The sequence below is a fragment of the Ursus maritimus genome (genome assembly GCF_017311325.1).
Source record: "Ursus maritimus isolate PB19 chromosome X unlocalized genomic scaffold, ASM1731132v1 scaffold_X1, whole genome shotgun sequence".
Lineage (NCBI taxonomy): Eukaryota > Metazoa > Chordata > Mammalia > Carnivora > Ursidae > Ursus > Ursus maritimus.
Window position 1 is genome coordinate 117,140,615 of NW_024423319.1, and position 19,837 is coordinate 117,160,451.

Here is a 19,837-nt window from a genome sequence, read left to right on the forward strand (position 1 = left end):
AAAAAAAAAAGCCACGCTCTGCAGCATATTAAAGCCAGTGACATCATGTCTGTGTGCCTCTGTGAGAACCAGAAGAGAATGATCTTTTCTAGGTCTACCCTCCCCGACACATAAAACGACATGTGGATTTCTCACTCTCCCCCTGAAGGCGTTTCTCCAAGTAAAATACTGGACCTGCCTCCCTGGGGATCCACATTTCTTGGAAAAATTGAGGGACTCTCCTAAAGAAAGCATCCCTAAGGGGTGCCTATGTAACGGCTGCCGGAAGCCTCGTTTTGTCAGTCCATGTCGTGCGTGGGGCCTCCATTTACCACTCACACCATAGACCTCCAGGTTTGCTCACTCTCACCATCCCCTTCCTATCTGTTCTGCACCACTCTGCCTCATTCCCCTTTCTTCAAACGCCCCTTTGCTCGTGTTACACCTCTGCCTACTGGTAAAGGATATGACACTCTGGAAGTTTTCTAAAATGCCTGCTCCTCTTTTCTGACAAGAAACCCCAGTCCCTCCCCTTGCTCCTGAAGGCAGTTGCCTCAACAGCGTTCTGTTCTCTTTCTTCCTGCTGCCCTGCCCCTGTGGGTGCGCATTTCTGTGCCTCTCTTCATAAGGGCTTTGGGCACTCAGTCCATAAGGGATTCATTGAAGAAAAAGGTCACTGGCTTGCTGGGATGTAGCCTAAGGGTTAAACCTGTTGCATTTGGAAACAGACCACCTAGGTTTGAACTTCTTACTCCCTAGTCATGCGAGTTATTTAAGTTCCCTTTGTCTCCGTTTTCTTGTCTGCAGAACAACAGACAATAATCCTAGTATCTGCCTCCCAGACTCTAGCAAGTATCCATGGAGTCAATGAGCACTAACTGTTTGATGTTCTTTATTATGGTTTTGACTGTTTCCGATCCGTGGCCTTAAGTAACTTTCCAGTTACCTAATACTTTGTTTTGATGGTAGATTTTTAGATCTAAAGGATCTAAAATTCACTCTCCCTGCAACTGTAGTAGTAGGAGGATGCTAGAGATTAGACCAAGGTCAAGTCCTGGGGGTGGGGAGAGGACAGAGAGAGCTACGGTTAAAGAAGCAAATGGCAGCAGCAAGAGAATGCAGAGTCCTCCTGTACTTGCACTTGGCACCCCACCTCTGCAAGTTCTGATCAGTCCAAAGGTCGGGTCTGAGAGATAATTAAACTAAAAGGTACCGCATTTTCATTGTGCACTTTAAGGTTGCAGAAGGACTAAAATGTCCTTCACAATTTGCATTTTTAATGTATAATCAGAAAACATGAAGACCTTAAGTGCCAATTCTATGGTATTGGTTAAAAGAGGTTAATTGGACCAATTTATCAGTAATGAATGTGAGCTAAATGAAATTTCACTATGCCATTTTATCAGATGAAGTCATAATTCTGAAGGATAAAAGAATCACCTTTTCTAAATGTCGACTATATATTATTGAAAAACTGAAGGATGCCATTACGTTTATCTTCTTGCTCATAAAAGACTTTCTACCTAGTCTGTAAAATGATTTATAAAGATTAGTTTTTTATTTTGTCATCCCGTTGACCAGCTACTTTCTTTCCATGTGAAAATGTAGAAAGTCAAGGCGTGAGCTGTTAGGCGGTTCAGTGGGGAGACGTGCGGCAGAGGTTCCAGGGGCTAGGACTCCAGAGTCAGATGGTTTAGGTTCATTGTCTGTGTGTACAATAGAAGTTAAGGACGGTGAGGTTAACTGCTACATCACATACGTCCCCAAATCCCACCGTACAAGTGTATTCCTCCCTCATGCTGTCCCAGGATCCACAACTGCTGGGGTGGCTATGCTCCAAGCACGGATTCAAGGACCTGGGCTCTGGTCTCTTCAACACAGGAAGGTGTTGATTTGGTTATCTGTGGCTGCATCACACACTATTCCAAATCTTGGTGCTTAGAACAACAACTATTTTACTTGCTCATGGTTCTGCAGTCTGAGCTGGGCTCAGCTCTGTCTTTCTGCTGGCCTTGACAGTGGTCGCTCAGGAGGCTTTATTCAACCGGGAGGTTGGCTGGAAGCTGGATTTTGCTGAGACATTGGGACAGCTGAGCTTTACACTCTCTCTCCACATGGTCTCTCCAGTACAGCAGCCAGACTTAGGACATGGTGGTGGGAGGGTCCCAAGGATGCAAAAGCAGAATTTGCCAGGCCCTCCTAAGTCTTGGGTCCAGAATCACCTCAGCATCATTTCTGCCACATTTGATTGCTTCAAGCAAAGCACAGGGCCAGCTGGGACTGAAGAGCAGGAGACACTAGGACATGAATAGTAAGAAGTGTGGTTTCTGCCTGGGACTGCCACATGTAGCTCTGAGAACTATTGTCTCCAGGTTTTCATGGGCCAGAGCTACAAGTGAAGCTTATTGCTTTCTCCCATAGTCCATTGGCTAGAGCTTAGTCACAGGACTGCTACTACCTGCAGAGGAGGCTAGGAAGTATAGCTCTTCCAAGAGGAAGAGCCTGTGAGCAGCCAATCACTCTTTTCCCTGTTTCTGTGCCTCCTTCCCCTCCTCTGTGTCATGCAGTTGTGGAAAGGAGTGAACGCATGACCCATGTACACTGCTTAGTACTTAATATATGCTCAATAAGTTTCTATTATTATTGTTATTATTTGTTATTATGCAGTGACTACTTGATTTTACTCCATTTAAATCAACACACATGGCAGTGGGTGCCATGCTAAGGAATGTGGGCTTTGTCCTGGAGCTAAAGAGGAGACGTGAAAGGGTTTTAAGCAAAAGAGTGTTGTCATTGGAAATGTACTCACCCCAAGAGTTCGACAGGGTGATTCTATAATATTTTTGCCCTGAATGTACAAAATGTCCCCAACAGCATACACAGAAATAATCCAGAAGAAGAACCAAAGAAGAAGGTGGAGTGAATACTTAAGGGCATAGATTCTGAAGCTATAGGCTGTTGCGTGGCACCCTTGCCTAATGAAGACTCAAATGGATAAAGGATCACTGTTGTGTTCTAGGCATTTTTCTGTTTAGCAAGCTCTCCCATGGACCTTTACATTGCTTCCCGATATTTATTTCTAAGGCTGTTTGGGTGACTACTTTTTGGCCTCTTAAGGGTTCTACTTAAAGAGCTGATATTTAATTAAAAGAAGATTCTTTATCTTCACCCTTCGTTTTTCTGGCTTGACTGCATTTTTCCGAAGAATGCCAGAGATACACAACTTCTCCATTATTTCTGCATTTCCTCTCCAGGCCAGACTTGGTTCCACTCTTAAAACAGACTAGGAATTTCCCAAGACATTGTCTCCTGAGATTATTTGAGATTGTTCGCTTAAAGAAATAGTCACTCTCTTATGAAACATTTGTTGACCTGACCATTAAGAATTGATTTAACAGGCCACTCCAGTCTTAGGTAATCATTCGTATTAAATTGCTGGGTCTATTTCTCATTAGATCCTTATGACATGGCTCTGACTAGTGTGAGCTGTGGGCTGTGGCTTTGTCGTCCTGTTAATTTGTAAGCCGCAGAGTGGTTGGGATCACAGCTGCAGTACTTACAAGCTGCGAATCTTTGGGCAATTTACTTAACCTCTCTGAACTTTCCTCATCTGTAACATGGTATGTAATGTAACCCACTCGTTATAATTCTTTTAGCAGTTACTGAATCAACACCCATAAAATGCTTAGAAAAAGCATCGTGAGCACTTAGAAAGCTCACAATGAGAACTACATGTTGTTTTCGTGTATTTGTAACCTAAAAGATCACTTGCCTAACAGTGACAAATGAATTGCATGTTTATCAATTTCATGTGAAATATTGTATGAAATACATTTAAATGAGGGTCTAAATTCCATCAGCGAGTATGCAGATTACGTGAACCATATTCACTCTCTGCTGGAACGACGACTATTTTCAGCATCTGAGTTTTTGGGGCTGTGGATGGAGGTGGAGGTATATGCAGTGACAGGTAAATTTTGACTTGGAATCTCTCTTTCAGTGTAATTGTTCTAGTAAAGAAAACCATCTGACGTGTTTTATTGTTTCTAAATTCCTTTCTCTTGCTAAATAAATACCGGCAGCGGCAGAAGCTGTGTGTGGCTTATATCAAGTGATGATTAACCTCACAGAATCCTAGTAAAAAACATACCAAAATCTCTAAGTTTTGAGTAATATCTTCCATGAAATCATTTCCCAGTTTGTCAGTTATAATCACAGTGAGAGCTGGAATTCACTTGAGACCACAGGAGAACTATAACTCCATATCGACTGGAAAACGAAAATGTCTTTTTGAATCGTTGTTTGCCTCAGTGCCATGTGGCATACGTAGAGATCAAGGTAATTAGCGATCGGGATATGTTTTTAATCTTTCCTTTTCTTTCTGCTCGTTATGGATTTCTCCCCGCCACCCCCAACTCCCACCTGCACCCTCTTACACATGGCCACGTGATTACATCCACTCTACCCTCCACACCCTCTGTTCAGGAAATGAACAACTTCTCAAGGACTATTGTTCCACAAAGAGCATAAAATTCAGAGCATGTGTTATGCTTCAGTATAAAAGAGAATGAAATCTTTTCCTTTTCCAATGTTTTTTCCTAGTGTTAGAAAAATGAAGACGCCTGTGGTTTTAAAATATAATTTAAGAATTGAGAATTGGCCCTACACAAAGAAAGCGTCCTATGTGCTTTATCATGCTCTCAGGGGTTTTACCCGAGGCTTCCAACATTCTTTGGTTGATTCCTAATAAGGACAGTTTGCACAGTTACAATCCAATTACCATTTGTAGATCCCTGTGGAAAAGGGGATTTTTAAAAAGAGGAATCTTTTCCTAACTCCAGAATATCTCTTCAAAATAGTCTTATTAAAATAAAAATCAGGAAATCCAGTTTCAATTTCTCTGCATTCTTTTCGTCCCTCCCCCTCCCCCATTCTCTCTCTCTCTCTCTCTCACACACACACACACACACACACAAACACACACACACACACACTGACTCACACGCTCACTCAGTGTGCATTTTTTTTTTTTTTTTTTTTGGTCCCAAGATTCACGGTAGCAGAGGTCTCTGGCAACAAAAGCTATTGTGGGAGTCACAGCTATGCCAGCTGGGCCATTTCTCAGACACTCGTTGTGATCTGCCATTGCAGGCTGCATTTTTCACCAAAAGAATAATTAAAAAAAAAAACAAAAAAAAAACAAAAACAGACTCAAGTTCCTACTCCAAGCTTAGTTCGGTTAAATTAGGACGGCAAAGACCTGGCCGAATATAATTCATGGGTAAGCAATATAAATATCTATGCTTATACTTCTTTTCGAGAAGATTATTGTGCTGAAATGTTGTGATTCTTACACATATATCTTGTGATTTGGGAAGAAAAGTGGATTGATCAGTGTCTGAGATGTGCGACAGCCAAGTACTGTCTGTGCCAGGAGAGATTTATGAGAATGTTATTTTTAGATTGGTTGATAATGTTAGAGCAGCTTGAAATGAGCAAAGCGGAGCAGAGAGGAGCATGCCGTGATGACACGGAACAGCATTAACTGCGCTGCTTTCTGCAAAAGATTTGGCATAGGCCGTTTTGAGTTCTGAAAGAATAAAGTGGCTTATCTTCTCCTCTGGACTTCTTGAACTTGGTGTGACATTTTAGTTGCTGTAGATATGATAAATAAGGGCTTTGGAGAACAACTTGGATATTAGATAAAGCTAATAAAAAAATCTAATGTGCTCTGTTTTACAAAAGAGGAAAACCTTAAGCTCCTGGATTTTTAAACACTGTCTGGCTTATTACCCTACGGTAAGGCTGTGTCTCATAATGAAAGGACCCGGTGGGGGAAAGAGGCAGAATGGGACCCTTATGTCCCAGATCCCACTGTGCTACTGTAGGAGCCACCTAACTTCTTTGGACCTTGCTTTCTTCCTTTGTAAATGTAGGGGTTTGGCTCGATTTATCATGAGAAGTGATAAAATGCATACAGTGCTTTGGGGTCTGGATTCTGGATCCCACAACCCAGCTTTGGATCCCAGCTCTGCCACTTGCTAGGCATGCGATCTTGACAAGTTACTTAAGTCTCGTGCCTACGTTTCCTCATCTGAAGTATGGGAATCATGATGGTAACATAGTCCTTGGAGTTGCTGTAAGAAAGAAATGAGCTACCACAAATAAAAGGCTTAGAGCAGTAACTAGCAGAGGGGGAGTCGTCCATGAGTGTTAGTGACATCTTCAAGGTCCAATCCATGCCCAGAGGTCTGCCATTTCTAATGTCAGTGAACTAAATTAAATTATAGAAAGATAAGCAAAACCATCAGCTACTGGCCCTGTCACTGAGAATTTCTAATTCTTGCAAACATTTCCGTTTTCCCCACTCTGGGGTCAGTGCAGGCTGGTTACCTCCTCTACATCCAAGATTCAAGTGAAACTCGAAACTCAGAATGAAGTTGGTGGCGGGTAGACTAGTCCGTGATCTAACTGAGGATATACAGAAATGAACTTGGTCTTTTGTTCTGATGTTTTTGCCTTTGGGGACTCCCAATATGTTGCTGTATCCCCTCTACACTAACCATTAGAAAGGTTCTTTCCACCGGAAACGAGATGTGAGTGACGTTATGTTTTTTTGGATGGTATTAGTTCAGTACTGGCTCAACAATGCTTATTTCTACTTCTTTGGTTTATCAGTAATTTAGATGAACAGGCCATTTGCAGATAACCACGTTTATATCACCCAGACTTTTACATACTTTCCAATATCCCCAGTTCTTACTATGGCGTGTAATTTCTTTGCAAGCTCTTTGGAATGTTGCCCAGAGAAAATCTTAGGAGAGGAGGAGAATGTTGATCCCAAAGACAAATCCTAATCATAGATGTGTCTTTACTTTTAGTCTGGTCCAGAGGTCAGCAAACTTTCTCAGTGAAGGGTCAGATAGTAAATATTTTCAGCTTTGCAGGCCAATGAAAACAGCAGTAGACAATACCTAAGTGAGTGTGGCAGTGTTCCAATAAAACTTTATTTACAAAAGCAATCAGTAGGCGGGATTGGGTTCACAGGCGCTTGCCAAACCCTGGCTAGTCATCATCCCCATGTCATAGATTAGGAAAACAAAGCATAGGAGGGAAAATTGCTTCCTGAAAGCCACAAGGCTGGAAGGTGGCAGAAGTGTAATTTAAGCCTCGGCAGCCTAGCTTGCCAGTCCTTGCTTTTTAGCCACTACCCTAACTGCCCTCGTGTCAGTTCATCTCTGCCTGAGATTCTCATCTCCTGGAATCTGCCTGGCTGATCACCTCACCTCCATACATAAGGGTTGACTCAAATATCATGTTCTTGGTAAGGTTGCCCTGGAAACCCCCCACCCCAGCACTCCTGATTCCTCTCACCCTGCTGTACCTTCTTTTTCTCCTGGGGTTTAGCACCTTGTAACTTGCTATGTAATTTACTCATTTATTATGTTCATTTCTTATCAGTTTCCTTCGCTAAACTGGAAGCTTCTTGAATGCAAGGTGCTTTGTTTTGTTCACCGATGAATCCACAGGACCTAGGACCAGTGCCTAGCCCATAGAAGGTGCTCATGAAAGACTTGCTGAACGAGTGAAGCGCACATTTCCATTCTGTGATGGTGACGTTTTTTGATATTCTTTGTGTAGCAATAAATAGCTCCTATGCCAAAGCAAAGGTAAAGATGGACTGCCGTACTTACCAGTTGTTCAGAATTTTCTAAAATTCCTTCTTTAAAAAAAACAGACTAGAATCGATTAATAAAGCGTAAAAATTGTACCCGATGTAGCAGAAGTGTTAGATTTTCTTAAAGACCTTTTGAGAAGGAGTGGCTGACAGACAAATCAAGAGAAGAAGAATTAGCGAATGTTATTCTATTGAGTTGCTCAAGGAATGACTTCTTTTAAGAGTCCAAACAGGGGTGGGACAGCTACACAGATACGGTTGGCTTTGCCCAGAAGCTCATGAAGAAGGGAGTTCCTTGTCATTGGTGATGTGTTTATTTTGGAGTTATAAAGAACTAGGCAGCCCTTTTCAGAAATGTTGGTTGCGAGCCTGGTATTTAAACTAATGCCATGCTTCAGCAACACATTGTGATTATCTGGGAACCTTGGCTGTGCAAATGACAGCTGGCCACAGTAGAAAACAGTTAAAAAGAAATTTAGTCCCTGGTATGGTTTATCTAAATGGCATGCCATTTTTCGGGCCTTAACTTACTGATCTGGTCTTTTCTTCTGCTCCTCATGTATGTGGAGCCACAATCCAGCTGGCTAGCTTGCAAACACCTGGAAAAGGCATCTAACACTCCGTGGAAGCATTTACTCATGAATTCAGTGCACATTTCTTAAGAGTTTTTGGTGTCCCTAAACCTGCCAGGTTTAAAAAGGGGATGCAAATGTAGAGTAATGATGATTAATATTGTAAGTTTAATTAGCACGTATTCAGGGCTTGCTGGGAGCTAATAAGCCCTCTCCAAGAAATTCCCTTGCATTGTTTCATATGCTCACTACAAACCTGAGAGTGGTCTTGTTCTTTGCTCCATCTTATTGATGAGGGCACTGAGGCTCAGGGATGCTCTGAATCTTGCCAAAGAGCTCATCTCCATCCAAACCCAAGTCTTCACCACTGTGCCAGTGGGGCTCAGCCTTCATTGTGCAAAAATAAGAATCATCTGAGGATGCTGCTTTATGATGAAGGTGCTCGATCCCCATTCCTTGTGACCCTAATTCCCTCAATCTGCCTTACAGCCCAGAAACCTGCATGTTTAACGAGAATTCTCTGCCCAGGTAATTCCACTGCCCTCAGTCTGCAGGCCGTATTTTGAGCAGCCCTGCATCGCTCCTTGCTGGCTCCCTTGGCCTTGGGAAGTGTACAGTTAGATGAGGTTAAAGAAATGCCACAATTAGAGACTAGTCTCAAGGACATAAGAAAACAATGTGGTGTAGACCAAAACCAAAATTATTTCAATCAATTTTATTTCATGGGAAAATCAAGTCTGTTTGTAAAGATGCAATTTAGCTCAAAAGAATGACCTTTCTGAATAAATCACAGATATTAGATTGTTGGTTTTTCAGTTTGTCTTTGGCTTTTTTTTTTTTTTTTCGAAATGTGGAGACATATACTTCTTGTGGGAAGGAAGTCTCTTTAGTTAATGCGTTTGGTGAATTGTTCTCCAGTTGATCAAGATTCTATTGTATTGAGACCTTTCTTTGGTTTGTTTGTTCCTCTTAAATTGGTTTGTGCTATTTGTGCTTCTTAATGCTAGTTTTAAATAACTGTCATAATTCTGTTTATTTACATAATACACAGAATAATACATGTATAATATACAGAATAATGCATTATATACTTAAGAATACATAGTGGATGCATTTAATGTTAAACCAAACTCATCAATGATTGTTAATAGCTCCTGACACCATCATTTTAAGGAGATTCTGTGTAATCTGGGCCTAACAGCAGACCTAATGTATGCAATGCCAGGGTTTCTCAGCCTATGGACTCTGACCATTTTGGGCCAGACATTTCCTTATTGTGGGGGGCTGTCTTGTATGTTGTAGGATGTTGAACAGATCCCTGACCTTTACCCACTAGATGCCAGTAGCAAAGCCCTCCCCAGACTTATGACAGCCAAAAATGTTTCCAGACATTGCCAACAGTCCCCTGAGGGGGGTAAAAATCACCCTCAAAAACCACTGTGCTATATCTTTTTGTATCATATTGTTACCCTTTGTTAATGCTGTCCAGTAGTACCCCAGATTTAAAGGATATTTTTACAACTGTCAAGGCCTTTAGTCTACCCAGAAACATTGGGTCAGTTTCAACTTCACTTAAATTTGTGATATTGAAACAAATTTGAAATCATCCACTTTCAACCTTGAAAGAAAAATCCTATGGCAACCACTCGAAAGGCTAGAGCCAGAGAGCCTTAAAATGAGTCATCCATTTATGAGATGAACAGTCACCAAAGAAACATGCTGGCCTGGAACGCGATTTGAGGGTTGAGGAACAGCCAGAAGCACATTCTAGGCTGGGCTGGTGGGCTTTGGCACTCTTCTGGGTGCTTGTCACAAGGATCATGGGGCAATATTGACCTTTGTGTTCATGTCTTCCTGTTCGTAAGAGGTCTGATGGGCGACTGTGGGTGTCATGGATTCATTATTCTTCAGGTCTAATATTATTATGTTTGTTTTCTGCCCTCATATACTGGCATTTTTTTGGCTCATCAACAGGCTCTGTTTCAAAAGACTTTCTTTTCTTTCTCTTTTTTTTGAGAGAGAGAGTACATTATATGTTAACTAATTGACTTTAAATTAAAAAGAGAGAGAGGGAGGGAGAGGGAGAATCTTAAGCAAGACTGTTTCTTAGCAGTTTATTCAAATCCACAAGACATCTCCCACATAGATAAAACATTACATGGGTGCTTAGTTTCCAATTTCTTATTGAACTCGTGGTGTACCTGATTCATTAGTCCATAGATTGACAGGTATTTATTCAGTTGACAGTTCAGTGCCAGGTACTGTCTTGGATACTGGCAACATCAAGGTGAGTAAGCCAGGCGAGTTTCTTGCTCTCCTGAATCTAGCCCGTGTATATAGCTTATGATGCAGGGTCCTGGGGCAGGATCTCTGGTACATGATAGTAGATGCTCAGTAAATATGTGCGGGGTATTAAAAGAGCCTTATTGGGGCTCCTGGGTGGCTCAGTTGGCTGAGCGTCTGCCTTCGGCTCAGGTCATGATCCCAGAGTCCTGGGCTCAAGCCCCACTTCTGGCTCCCTGCTCAGTGGGGAGCCTACTTCTCCCTGCCCCTCCCCCTTGCTCATCCTCACTCTCTCTCTCAAATAAATAAATAAAATCTTTAAAAAAATAAGCAGAGGAGTTAGGACACAGACATATACTGAGAGAAGACCATGTGAAAACAGAAAAAAAATGCCATAAAAAAAAAGATCCTAATCTCTTTGTATCGGGGGTTGGTAAACTCTAGCCACTGGGCCAAATCCAGCTTGCTGGCTGTTTTTGTACCACCAAGTTAAGAATGGTTTTTACATTTGTATATGGTTGAAAAAAATCACAAGAAGAGTAATATGTGGTTCCAGGTGTCTCTCTTAGAGACTTAGAGAGTGTTAACTCTCTACTTGTTCAGATTTGACTCAGCAGCATACCAACCCAGCATCTTTGCTGATCTCTACATGTTTGATGCGCTCCCTCCCTCAATTTCTTTCAAAATTTGTTTCTAGTCATCTTTCCCATACGTAGATCTGATCAGGCTCTGCTCACACTCAAGGTTCCTTAATGTCTAGCCATCACCTACTGAGTAAAATCCAATCTACTTTTAATGCCCGCAGAAAAAGCCCTCCAGGATCTAGCCTTGACTCCTGTGTGGCTTCACCTCCCGCTATTTCCCTCCCTCCAACCTTGTAATTTTCCCAAACAAGTTCGTTCTCTCAAATTCATTTGCCTTGGCACCCACTGTGTTTTCCAGTGTTGCGTCTCTACTGGGCAAACCCTCACTCCTCTTATTCAACTTTCGAGTCTCCATTGAAACATCACCTTGTCTAGAAAGCTTTCCTTGATCTCCCAGACAGATGTCCGAGCCTTTCCTCCTAGGCACCCCCTTGCATCTGCTACTAACTTCCAGTATCACAATCTCTATGTTTGATGGATCGTATGTGCTTTCGTTATTAAACTTTAACTCCTTAAGGACAAGGACTGTGCTGTCACTTTGATAATCCCAAGCCTAGTACTGTTCTCAGCATGTAATAGGTGCTCATTAAATTTTTAAAAAATAATTAACCAGGAGGACATAGCAAATAAAAATAAAATGTATCTTACAGGGATTGGTTTATTTCAGTCATAAGCAATGGTTCAGAGGTTGGCCAACTACAGCCCACTGGACAAATCCAGCCTTCCACCTGTTCTTATAAATGAAGTTTTATTGGAACACAGCCACGCTCATTCATTTATGAATTGTCTATGGCTGCTTTCTGCCACAAAGGCAGATTTGAGTAGTTTTTTTTTTTTTAAAGATTTTATTTATTTGACGGAGAGAGAGACAGCCAGCGAGAGAGGGAACACAAGCAGGGGGAGTGGGAGAGGAAGAAGCAGGCTCCCAGTGGAGGAGCCTGATGTGGGGCTCAATCCCAGAATGCTGGGATCACGCCCTGAGCCGAAAGCAGACGCTTAACGACTGCGCCACCCAGGCACCCCAGATTTGAGTAGTTTTGACAGAGACCACATGGCCTGCAAAGCCTGAAATATTTACTATCTGGCCTTTTACAGAAAAAGATAGTCAACCTCTGCTATAGATAATTGAGCCAATTGGAGGTCACGTTCTTAAATGCTTTTTTAATGAATAGGCATGAAATTCCATTTTGACACTTCAAATAGCAGTGGGCTTTCCTAGATACCTAAACTTCGTATTTAAAAGTCACCAACTCATCTGGAACTTTCGTTTGGGAGGAAAAAATGCAATTCACTGGTACTGTACCTTGTGGTACCCTAAGTCTAAAGGGTGTGAGTGAGAGGTACACCAAGGTATAAGTCCCCAACTCCTGTCTAAACGTGGGCTTCATCCAATTATCCCAAAAACAAAGAAAGAAAAAATGGAAAATATGCTGGGCCTGGAAGAATTTTTTTCAGTTCATCCAATGTGATGGCAGTCACCCACTTTGCCTAGATTTGCTCACTCATTCCCCTGCCCAGATTGTCCCCCACATCATGCCCCCAAACCTCTCCTGGGCTTCTTAGTTTTCACCATCATCCGCTGGTTGCAAACATACATGTGACGACAAACAAAAAGCCCTCGCTTCCTTTAACTCCTTCCCAGTCATGGCCTTCCCTGTGAGGCCTTTCGTGGCCACTCTCTCCGAAACATAAATCGTGTCCTCTCTTTATGCTGCCAGTCCCTTCCCTGCTTTTTGGTCCATCCCTAGCCATTACCATATTTAACACACTATACCCTTTACTTACCCTGTTGATTGTCTGCCGTTACTAGAGTGTACTATCTCCATCTGTTAAATGGATGAATAAATAAATGCAAGCCCACATAAAAAGGGAAAAATATCAAAAAATTAACAGAGTGCCATTTACCCTAGGAATTAACATTCTAGGCAGGAATTTGCTACCACGAGGGAACACAGGTGCCCTAATAGCTGCTGGGGCCAGTCTTCCTTGTTTCTTTTCTGTGAGGTGAGGGAGAGGATGGCGAGGTCTTGGGAATTCCTTAAGCATTCTGCAGACCCACAGCTCCCGGGCACTGCCCACGGGGGTCAGCGCCGCTCCTTCCTCCTGAGACTTTTTTGATTTTCAAGGCACTAGCAGGTCTTCAAAGCTCTTGTGCCATGGGTGGCATCTGCGGGTTACAGGAAGTCCCCCTCTGTAAGGGGACATGGGGTGTCAGAGGATCATGAGGTCTTATTTCTTGGGGCATCATATTCTCACTGACTGCAGGGAGGGCAGAGCTATTCACTCTCTGTGGATGTACGTGGGCACATGAACATACTCAGGATTGGGGGACGCTTGCCTCAGATTCTTTGATGTGGAGAACTTTAACATCAGATGTCTCTGTAATTATTCATAGTTCTTATTGATCATATCTCTGTACCTCTCGTGATCAAGATAGCTCAGAGTGCTGTAAATGGAAATTCAGCGGTTACAATTTAGTATAGAATATGAGGGCACATGTTTTTAGCTTGAGTTCTGGTTGGTTCCAAATCTCGTTAAGTTTTACGATTTGGGGAAAATTGCTTAACTTCTGCAAGCCTCAGTTTCATCTGCATTACAATATATTTACATATACTGAATATTACTATACTATTACTATAATGTATCATACATATATATTATAGTCATGTATCATAAGTATATATCTAATAATAATGTTATATATTATAAATACACTAGATTGTATTATTGTATAGTGTACTGTATTATTGAATACTATGCAGTTTACCCTTGAGAGTTGTGGGAGTTGGGGCACCAACACCCCCATGTGGTCAAAAATCTGTGTTTAATTTTTGACTCCCCCAAAACTTAACTACTGATAGGCTACTTGACTGGAAGTCTTACCAATAACATAAAGTCTGTTAACACATATTTTGCATGTTATATGTATTATAGACTACATTCTTACAATAGAGTAAGCTAGAGAAAAGAACATGTGATTAAGAAAATCATAAGGGGGGGCGCCTGGGTGCCTCAGTCAGTTGGGTGTCTGCCTTCAACTCACTGGGCTTTCTACTCAACGGGGAGTCTGCTTTTCCCTCTGCCCCTTCCCCCTCCACTCATGCTTGCATTCTGTCTCTCTCTGTCTCTGAAATAAATAAATAAAATCTTAAAAAAAAGAAAGAAAATTATGAGGAAGAACAAATACATTTACAGTACCGTACAGTATCCAAAAATATCCAAGTGTAAGTGAGCAGACTTGTGTAGTTCAAACCCGTGTTGTTCAAGGGTAAACTGTATAAGATAGGGTCAAAAATGGTAACCGCCTCATAAGGTTGTTGGTGGGACTTGGCATAGTCTCTGGCACACGGTAGGCCATCCATACACATTTGCCCTCCTGGATCTAGTACACGTGACGGCAGCTGGCAGCAATTTTTCCTGTTACTGAGATACATAACCAAAGAGTTCCCATGCGTTCCCAGAGAAGAGAGGCAGTAGAACCCTCAAAGTGTCTTTCCCACAGCTTTCTTCGGCCTCTGGGTGAATCGTTATATGGGATCAAGTGATCCAGCAGATACTAGAGACTTGGATGTTTACGACGGACTGAGAAAAGTCACGGTTAACAGAGTAGATTTGATTCAAGGGATGGAGAGACAATGTTGGAACCCACAGATGCAGTTTGCTTGACTTTATGACTGACTAAGAGGAAGGATGAGCTTTGTGAGACGTAGATGAGCTGTGTAACTCCTGATGTGTTCTCCTTGCTCTGCAGGGTGATTTCACCTGGAACAGCATGTCAGGCCGCAGTGTGCGGCTGAGATCCGTCCCCATCCAGAGTCTGTCAGAGCTGGAGCGAGCCCGGCTGCAGGAAGTGGCTTTTTATCAGTTGCAGCAGGACTGTGACCTGAGCTGTCCCATCACCATTCCCAAAGGTAAGGCCGTGTGCACCGTTCCATCAGGGAACGCTGTGAGTCAGATGTCCGCTTTGCCAAAGCCACAAGCTGCAGACTCATCTCACACCTAACATTAACACAGGAAGGAAGCAACAGCTTCTTGGTCATTGGCTGGTATTATGTCCACTTTGAAAGACACATTCAAGGGGGACAATTGACATGTCAACCAATATGTTTATTTAAAGGGAAGGTCACCTTCAGTTATTAAAAGGGAAAGCCATGTGTATCTCACTCGTCTACATAACTTCAGGACAATCAATTAAAAAGACCTTTCGGAAAGGTCAACTTCAAGGGCTCGCACTAAAACCGTGTCTATTTCAACAGGATTTCGAAATAATCAGTTGAAAAGAATGTTTTCACAATCTATTCAATGTGTCATTTGACCTCATGCTCACCCAGAATCAGGGATTATACTCATGTTAACTCGTTTTTGTCATCTTTCACCTGGCGTGTCTATGCTGAGTTTCACCACCATGACCCTGGAGCCATTGAGGCTTGATCATCTGAAGTTTTCACAAATACAGGTCCTGATTCTGGTGAGGATAAGATGCATGCATTTGAAATCCTGTAATCTGTAAGATTGTGTTTTTGAATGTTTATCCTCTTCTATAAGGGTGCTTTATACTTTGTGAAAATATGTAGCACAAGGGTGATTTGTTGTTCTTTCGGTTTCTCGACAGAACAGAAACGTTGTTGGCAAACCCAATTTGTAGTGAAGGGAATGATGACTCCAAAAAGTTCTATGAAACCCAGATTGGATGCACATCAGATAAGATACCAGGGAACAAACATTCTTTGTAGCTTTGTTTTTCAATCCAGTTAATTTGGTGTTTCTCTTTGTTCCTGCTTTTTAAAGAGTCTGCTAAATAAATAACCTTTACCAAACAGACAGTTTTATAAAAATTGTCTGCTGGAAGCTCTGTCTCCATTACTTGTTTCTGAGACTATGTAGTTCCTAGCATGTATTCAGGGAAATATTTGTTCTATCGAGATGTTCAAAGGATGTTTGGGCTATAGGAATTATTTTGATATTTTCTATCAAAATAGGAACTAATGATTTACAAATAATTTCTTACTTATGGAGGAGAGAAAGAATCGTGTGGCTGGGTGGAGAGAAACAGACATCAGTCACCCAAGAGTTCTGAGCTCTTCTTTGAGGCAGATGATTATAGACATCAAATATTTACCCAGCTCCTTCAAATACTGGGCCAGTGCCGAGTGCCATGATGGCAGCCTTGGTCTGAGGGTGACCACTTGGTTCCAAGTGAACCCCCAAGTGGAGGTTCAAAACAGGGTCAGATCATACCCAGACAGTGGGTATGATGAAAATGAAAACAGACTCAAGCTTACACTTCTGTTCTTTGTTGCTCTAGAAAGATTATAGGGATTTGTTTATGGGTATCTTTGGAGACCCCTCTTCTTCCTGGAGACTGGTGCTTCCAGGGCTCAGATGAATGACAGCCTGACATATTCATCGGCTGCTGGGATTCCCCATAGAAAGGGAAGAATTGAAGAGTGGACGGTGGGGAAGTGACCGAGGTGACTTCCGAGAGTGACTTCAGGGATGGGGTCCAGAGCACCAGCAGAGTCTGACCTCTCGAGCTATAATGATAGGTGCACATCGGTGATACAGGCACAGAGGCAGGCAGATTAGAGATGGTGGGCGTGCCTGTGGAATTTTATTCCAGACTGCCTCTCCGCTGTCAGTGAACTAGGAAGCAGTGTCATCTGCTAGGAGTGAGGATGGCAAGGAGGTCCTGGAGGCTTGAGGAAAGAGAGGAGCGGAAGAGAGGGAAGCCGATGGACCAGCGGTGTTGCAGGATTGCAAGGCAGCCCAAAAGGTCCATTTGACGCTAGTAGCTGGGAATTTAAATTGCAAAATAAACATCCTGGCAGCTAAACATGACTAAAGTGAAACATACGACTTTGCGCTTTAAATTTCCCAGCCCTAGTGACTCCAATCTCCTCTCTCCAGAGTTAGGATTTTCTAGTCGAGTTCAATGACAATAGAGAGGGTCATGGCTGTTGAGAGGACATCCGTGGTAGGCAGAATAATGCACTCCCAAAGATGGCCACATCCTAGTCCCCCGAGCCTGCGAATGTTTCCTCACAGGCCCCCAAATCTTTGCAGATGTGATCAGTCAATGTCCTTGAGATAGCGAGATGATCCTGGTTTATCTGGGATGGCCGAAGCCAAGCCCATGGTTATTTAAAAGCAGAAAAACTTTCCCAGCTATAGCTGAGTCTGAGAGAGCCAGGACTATGGAGGAACAGTTGGAGGGAGGCAATGGTGCTGGCTTTGAAGATGGGGGGAGGGCCACGAGCCAAGGGACGCAGCCTGCCTCTGAAAACTGGAAAACGTGAGGAAACAGATTCTCCCTAGAGCCCTGGAAAGGATACAACCCTGCTGGCGCCTTGATTTTAGCCCAGCAAGACCTGTTTCAGACTTCTGACCTCCAGAAATGTCAGAAGATAAATTTGAGCTGTTTAAGCCACTAAGTTTATGGTCGTTTGTTACAAAAGTGATAGGAAACTAATTACTACAGTGTCCCTGGGAGTGATTATAATCCCAGACCATGGGATCTCAGTTGGATAAGAAGAGAAGTTAGGAGTAAATACAGAAGTCTGTATTTTTCTTGAATAAGAAGAATCAATGATAGAAAGATGTCAATTATGTCATTAATGAGCTGTAAACTGAACGTGATTCCAAAAACAATTTGTTTTTGTATTATCACTAAATTGTTCTAAACATCATCTAGACAAATAACTATGTAAGAGTAGGCAGGGGAAATCTGAGAAAGAGGTCAAGTGGAGAGTATCCCTATCCATTTATTAAAATGTCATACGAATAAAGCAATTAAACGGGTATTGTACTGCTTCTCAATGGGCAGGTCAATAGAACACAACAGAGTTCAGAAATGAACAAAAATAAATAACAGGAACTTATGACATGATAAATATTGCTTTTTTTTGGTCAAAGGGAAAAGGATGGATTATTATTACGTATTAGTGACAATGAGACAACCATTGAGAAGAAAACATTGGACTCTGACCTTAGTCCTTACATCAAAATAAGTTGATATGGAAGAAATATTTGATGATTTTTTTTAATGAAACTATGCATGCACCAAAACAAACCATAGCTGGATATTTATATATTTTGACATTGGGGAAGGCGTTGCCCAGAAAACATAAAGAAAGAGAATGACACATTTCACTCTGTTAAAGAACAAAAAAATAGAGTCATCTGTGTGGCAAACAAATAAATAAATAGAAATTGACAGCACATCTGACCAACTGAAGGCTAACTTCTACTATCTAAAGATTTATTACAAAATTAATCTGGAAAAGAAAAATAATTAAAATATAGGCAAATTATAGGCAGCACACAGAAAAAGAAACACAAACACTTGACAAATATTTGAAAAGCTGCTTAGCCTCGTATGTATTAAAGAAATGCAAGCTAAACACCAAGGAGGTTTTTTTTTTTTCCTCTTAGATTGGAATAGCTCCAAAAGTTGAGTAATATACTTGATGGGAAAATAGACACTCTCATACTATTGGTAGGAGTTTTGCTGTTGCAGTAACTTACAAGGCAATTGGGCAGCATCTAACTTATAAATGGCTCAGCAATCTTACTTCTAAGAATGTATCTCACAGATACACACTTGTGTTAGCTTAGGTAGGCTAACCCCTCGGTGCCCTAACACCATAAAAGTTTCTTACTCAGGCATGTATCCCATGCAGGCTGGCCGTGGGGGCCAGGAGAGGGACTGCACTGGCATGCAATTATTCGGGGTCCCAGGCTTCTCACATCTTGAGGCTCCTCCCTCCTCGAGAGCCATTCATCCAGGAGACAACACAAACTGAAAACTGATAATATTTACATAAACCTTATAAAATGACTGATGAGCTTGATTTGCTCTCCCTTCTAAAGTTGAGCTGTTTCAGAAAGGGACTTTTGAAGATGCTATACAGAACCTAGAGAAATCTTTGGCGGTACAGATCAGGAGGGCTTTCGGTGGCAGGGACCCTATCTGTGACTTTTCCCTGTGCACCTGAGCTGGCCCCATGGAGACAACCATGGAATGTTTCCTCCGGGTCAAAGGCTGCTCTTGGCATAGGCTTTGGAATCAGACTTTCTAGTCTGTAAATGGCCCAATCCTGAACAGCAGAACCAGGAAAACAAATGCAGAGAGAGGGGTCAAGAAATTCAACACCACCTTAGGGCTGCGTGAACTTTTCATTTACTCAAAACACATCAACAGAGTACATCAGATAGTGCGTTAGGCTCAGTTAACATGAATTTGGTAGCATTTTAATATAAATGGTCTAAGGCAGGGGTTAGCAACTGGCCTGCTGGGCACACCCGGCTCCCCATCTGTTTCTGTAAATAAAGTCTTACTGGACACTGCCATGCTGTTTCATGTACATATCGTCTCTGGTGCCTTCAGGCAGCAAAGACAGACTTGAGTAGTGACAGCCCGTATGTCTCACGGGCTCAAGTGTTTACTCTCTGGGCCCTAACAGGAAAACTTTGCTGTTTAAGGTAAGACGAAAGGAAATGACTGATTTCTGCCACAGTCAGGAAAGCATGTTCCTGCGGCTTCACCTATGGCTTCACCTCGTTATATTGTAAACTAAGTATTTAAAGCCGAATGGTTGTTCCACAGGACAGAAATGCATATGCATGTTTTCTGTAGTGCTCCTTTTCCCCCTCATCATTCAGCTAATTGCTGATATCACCTT

The 19,837-nt window shown here is 42.2% G+C and overlaps 1 protein-coding gene across 4 annotated transcripts in view; it reads left to right on the forward strand.

Moving 5' to 3' along the window:
• Positions 1 to 19,837, forward strand: part of ARHGAP6 (Rho GTPase activating protein 6) — a 244,423-nt gene that overhangs the window by 153,496 nt on the left and 71,090 nt on the right. For all 4 annotated transcript variants that reach the window (XM_040634551.1, XM_040634561.1, XM_040634566.1 and 1 more), the window contains one exon: positions 14,908 to 15,067. In XM_040634551.1, the coding sequence (XP_040490485.1) occupies positions 14,908 to 15,067 (160 nt within the window). The remainder of the gene's footprint in view (positions 1 to 14,907; positions 15,068 to 19,837) is intronic.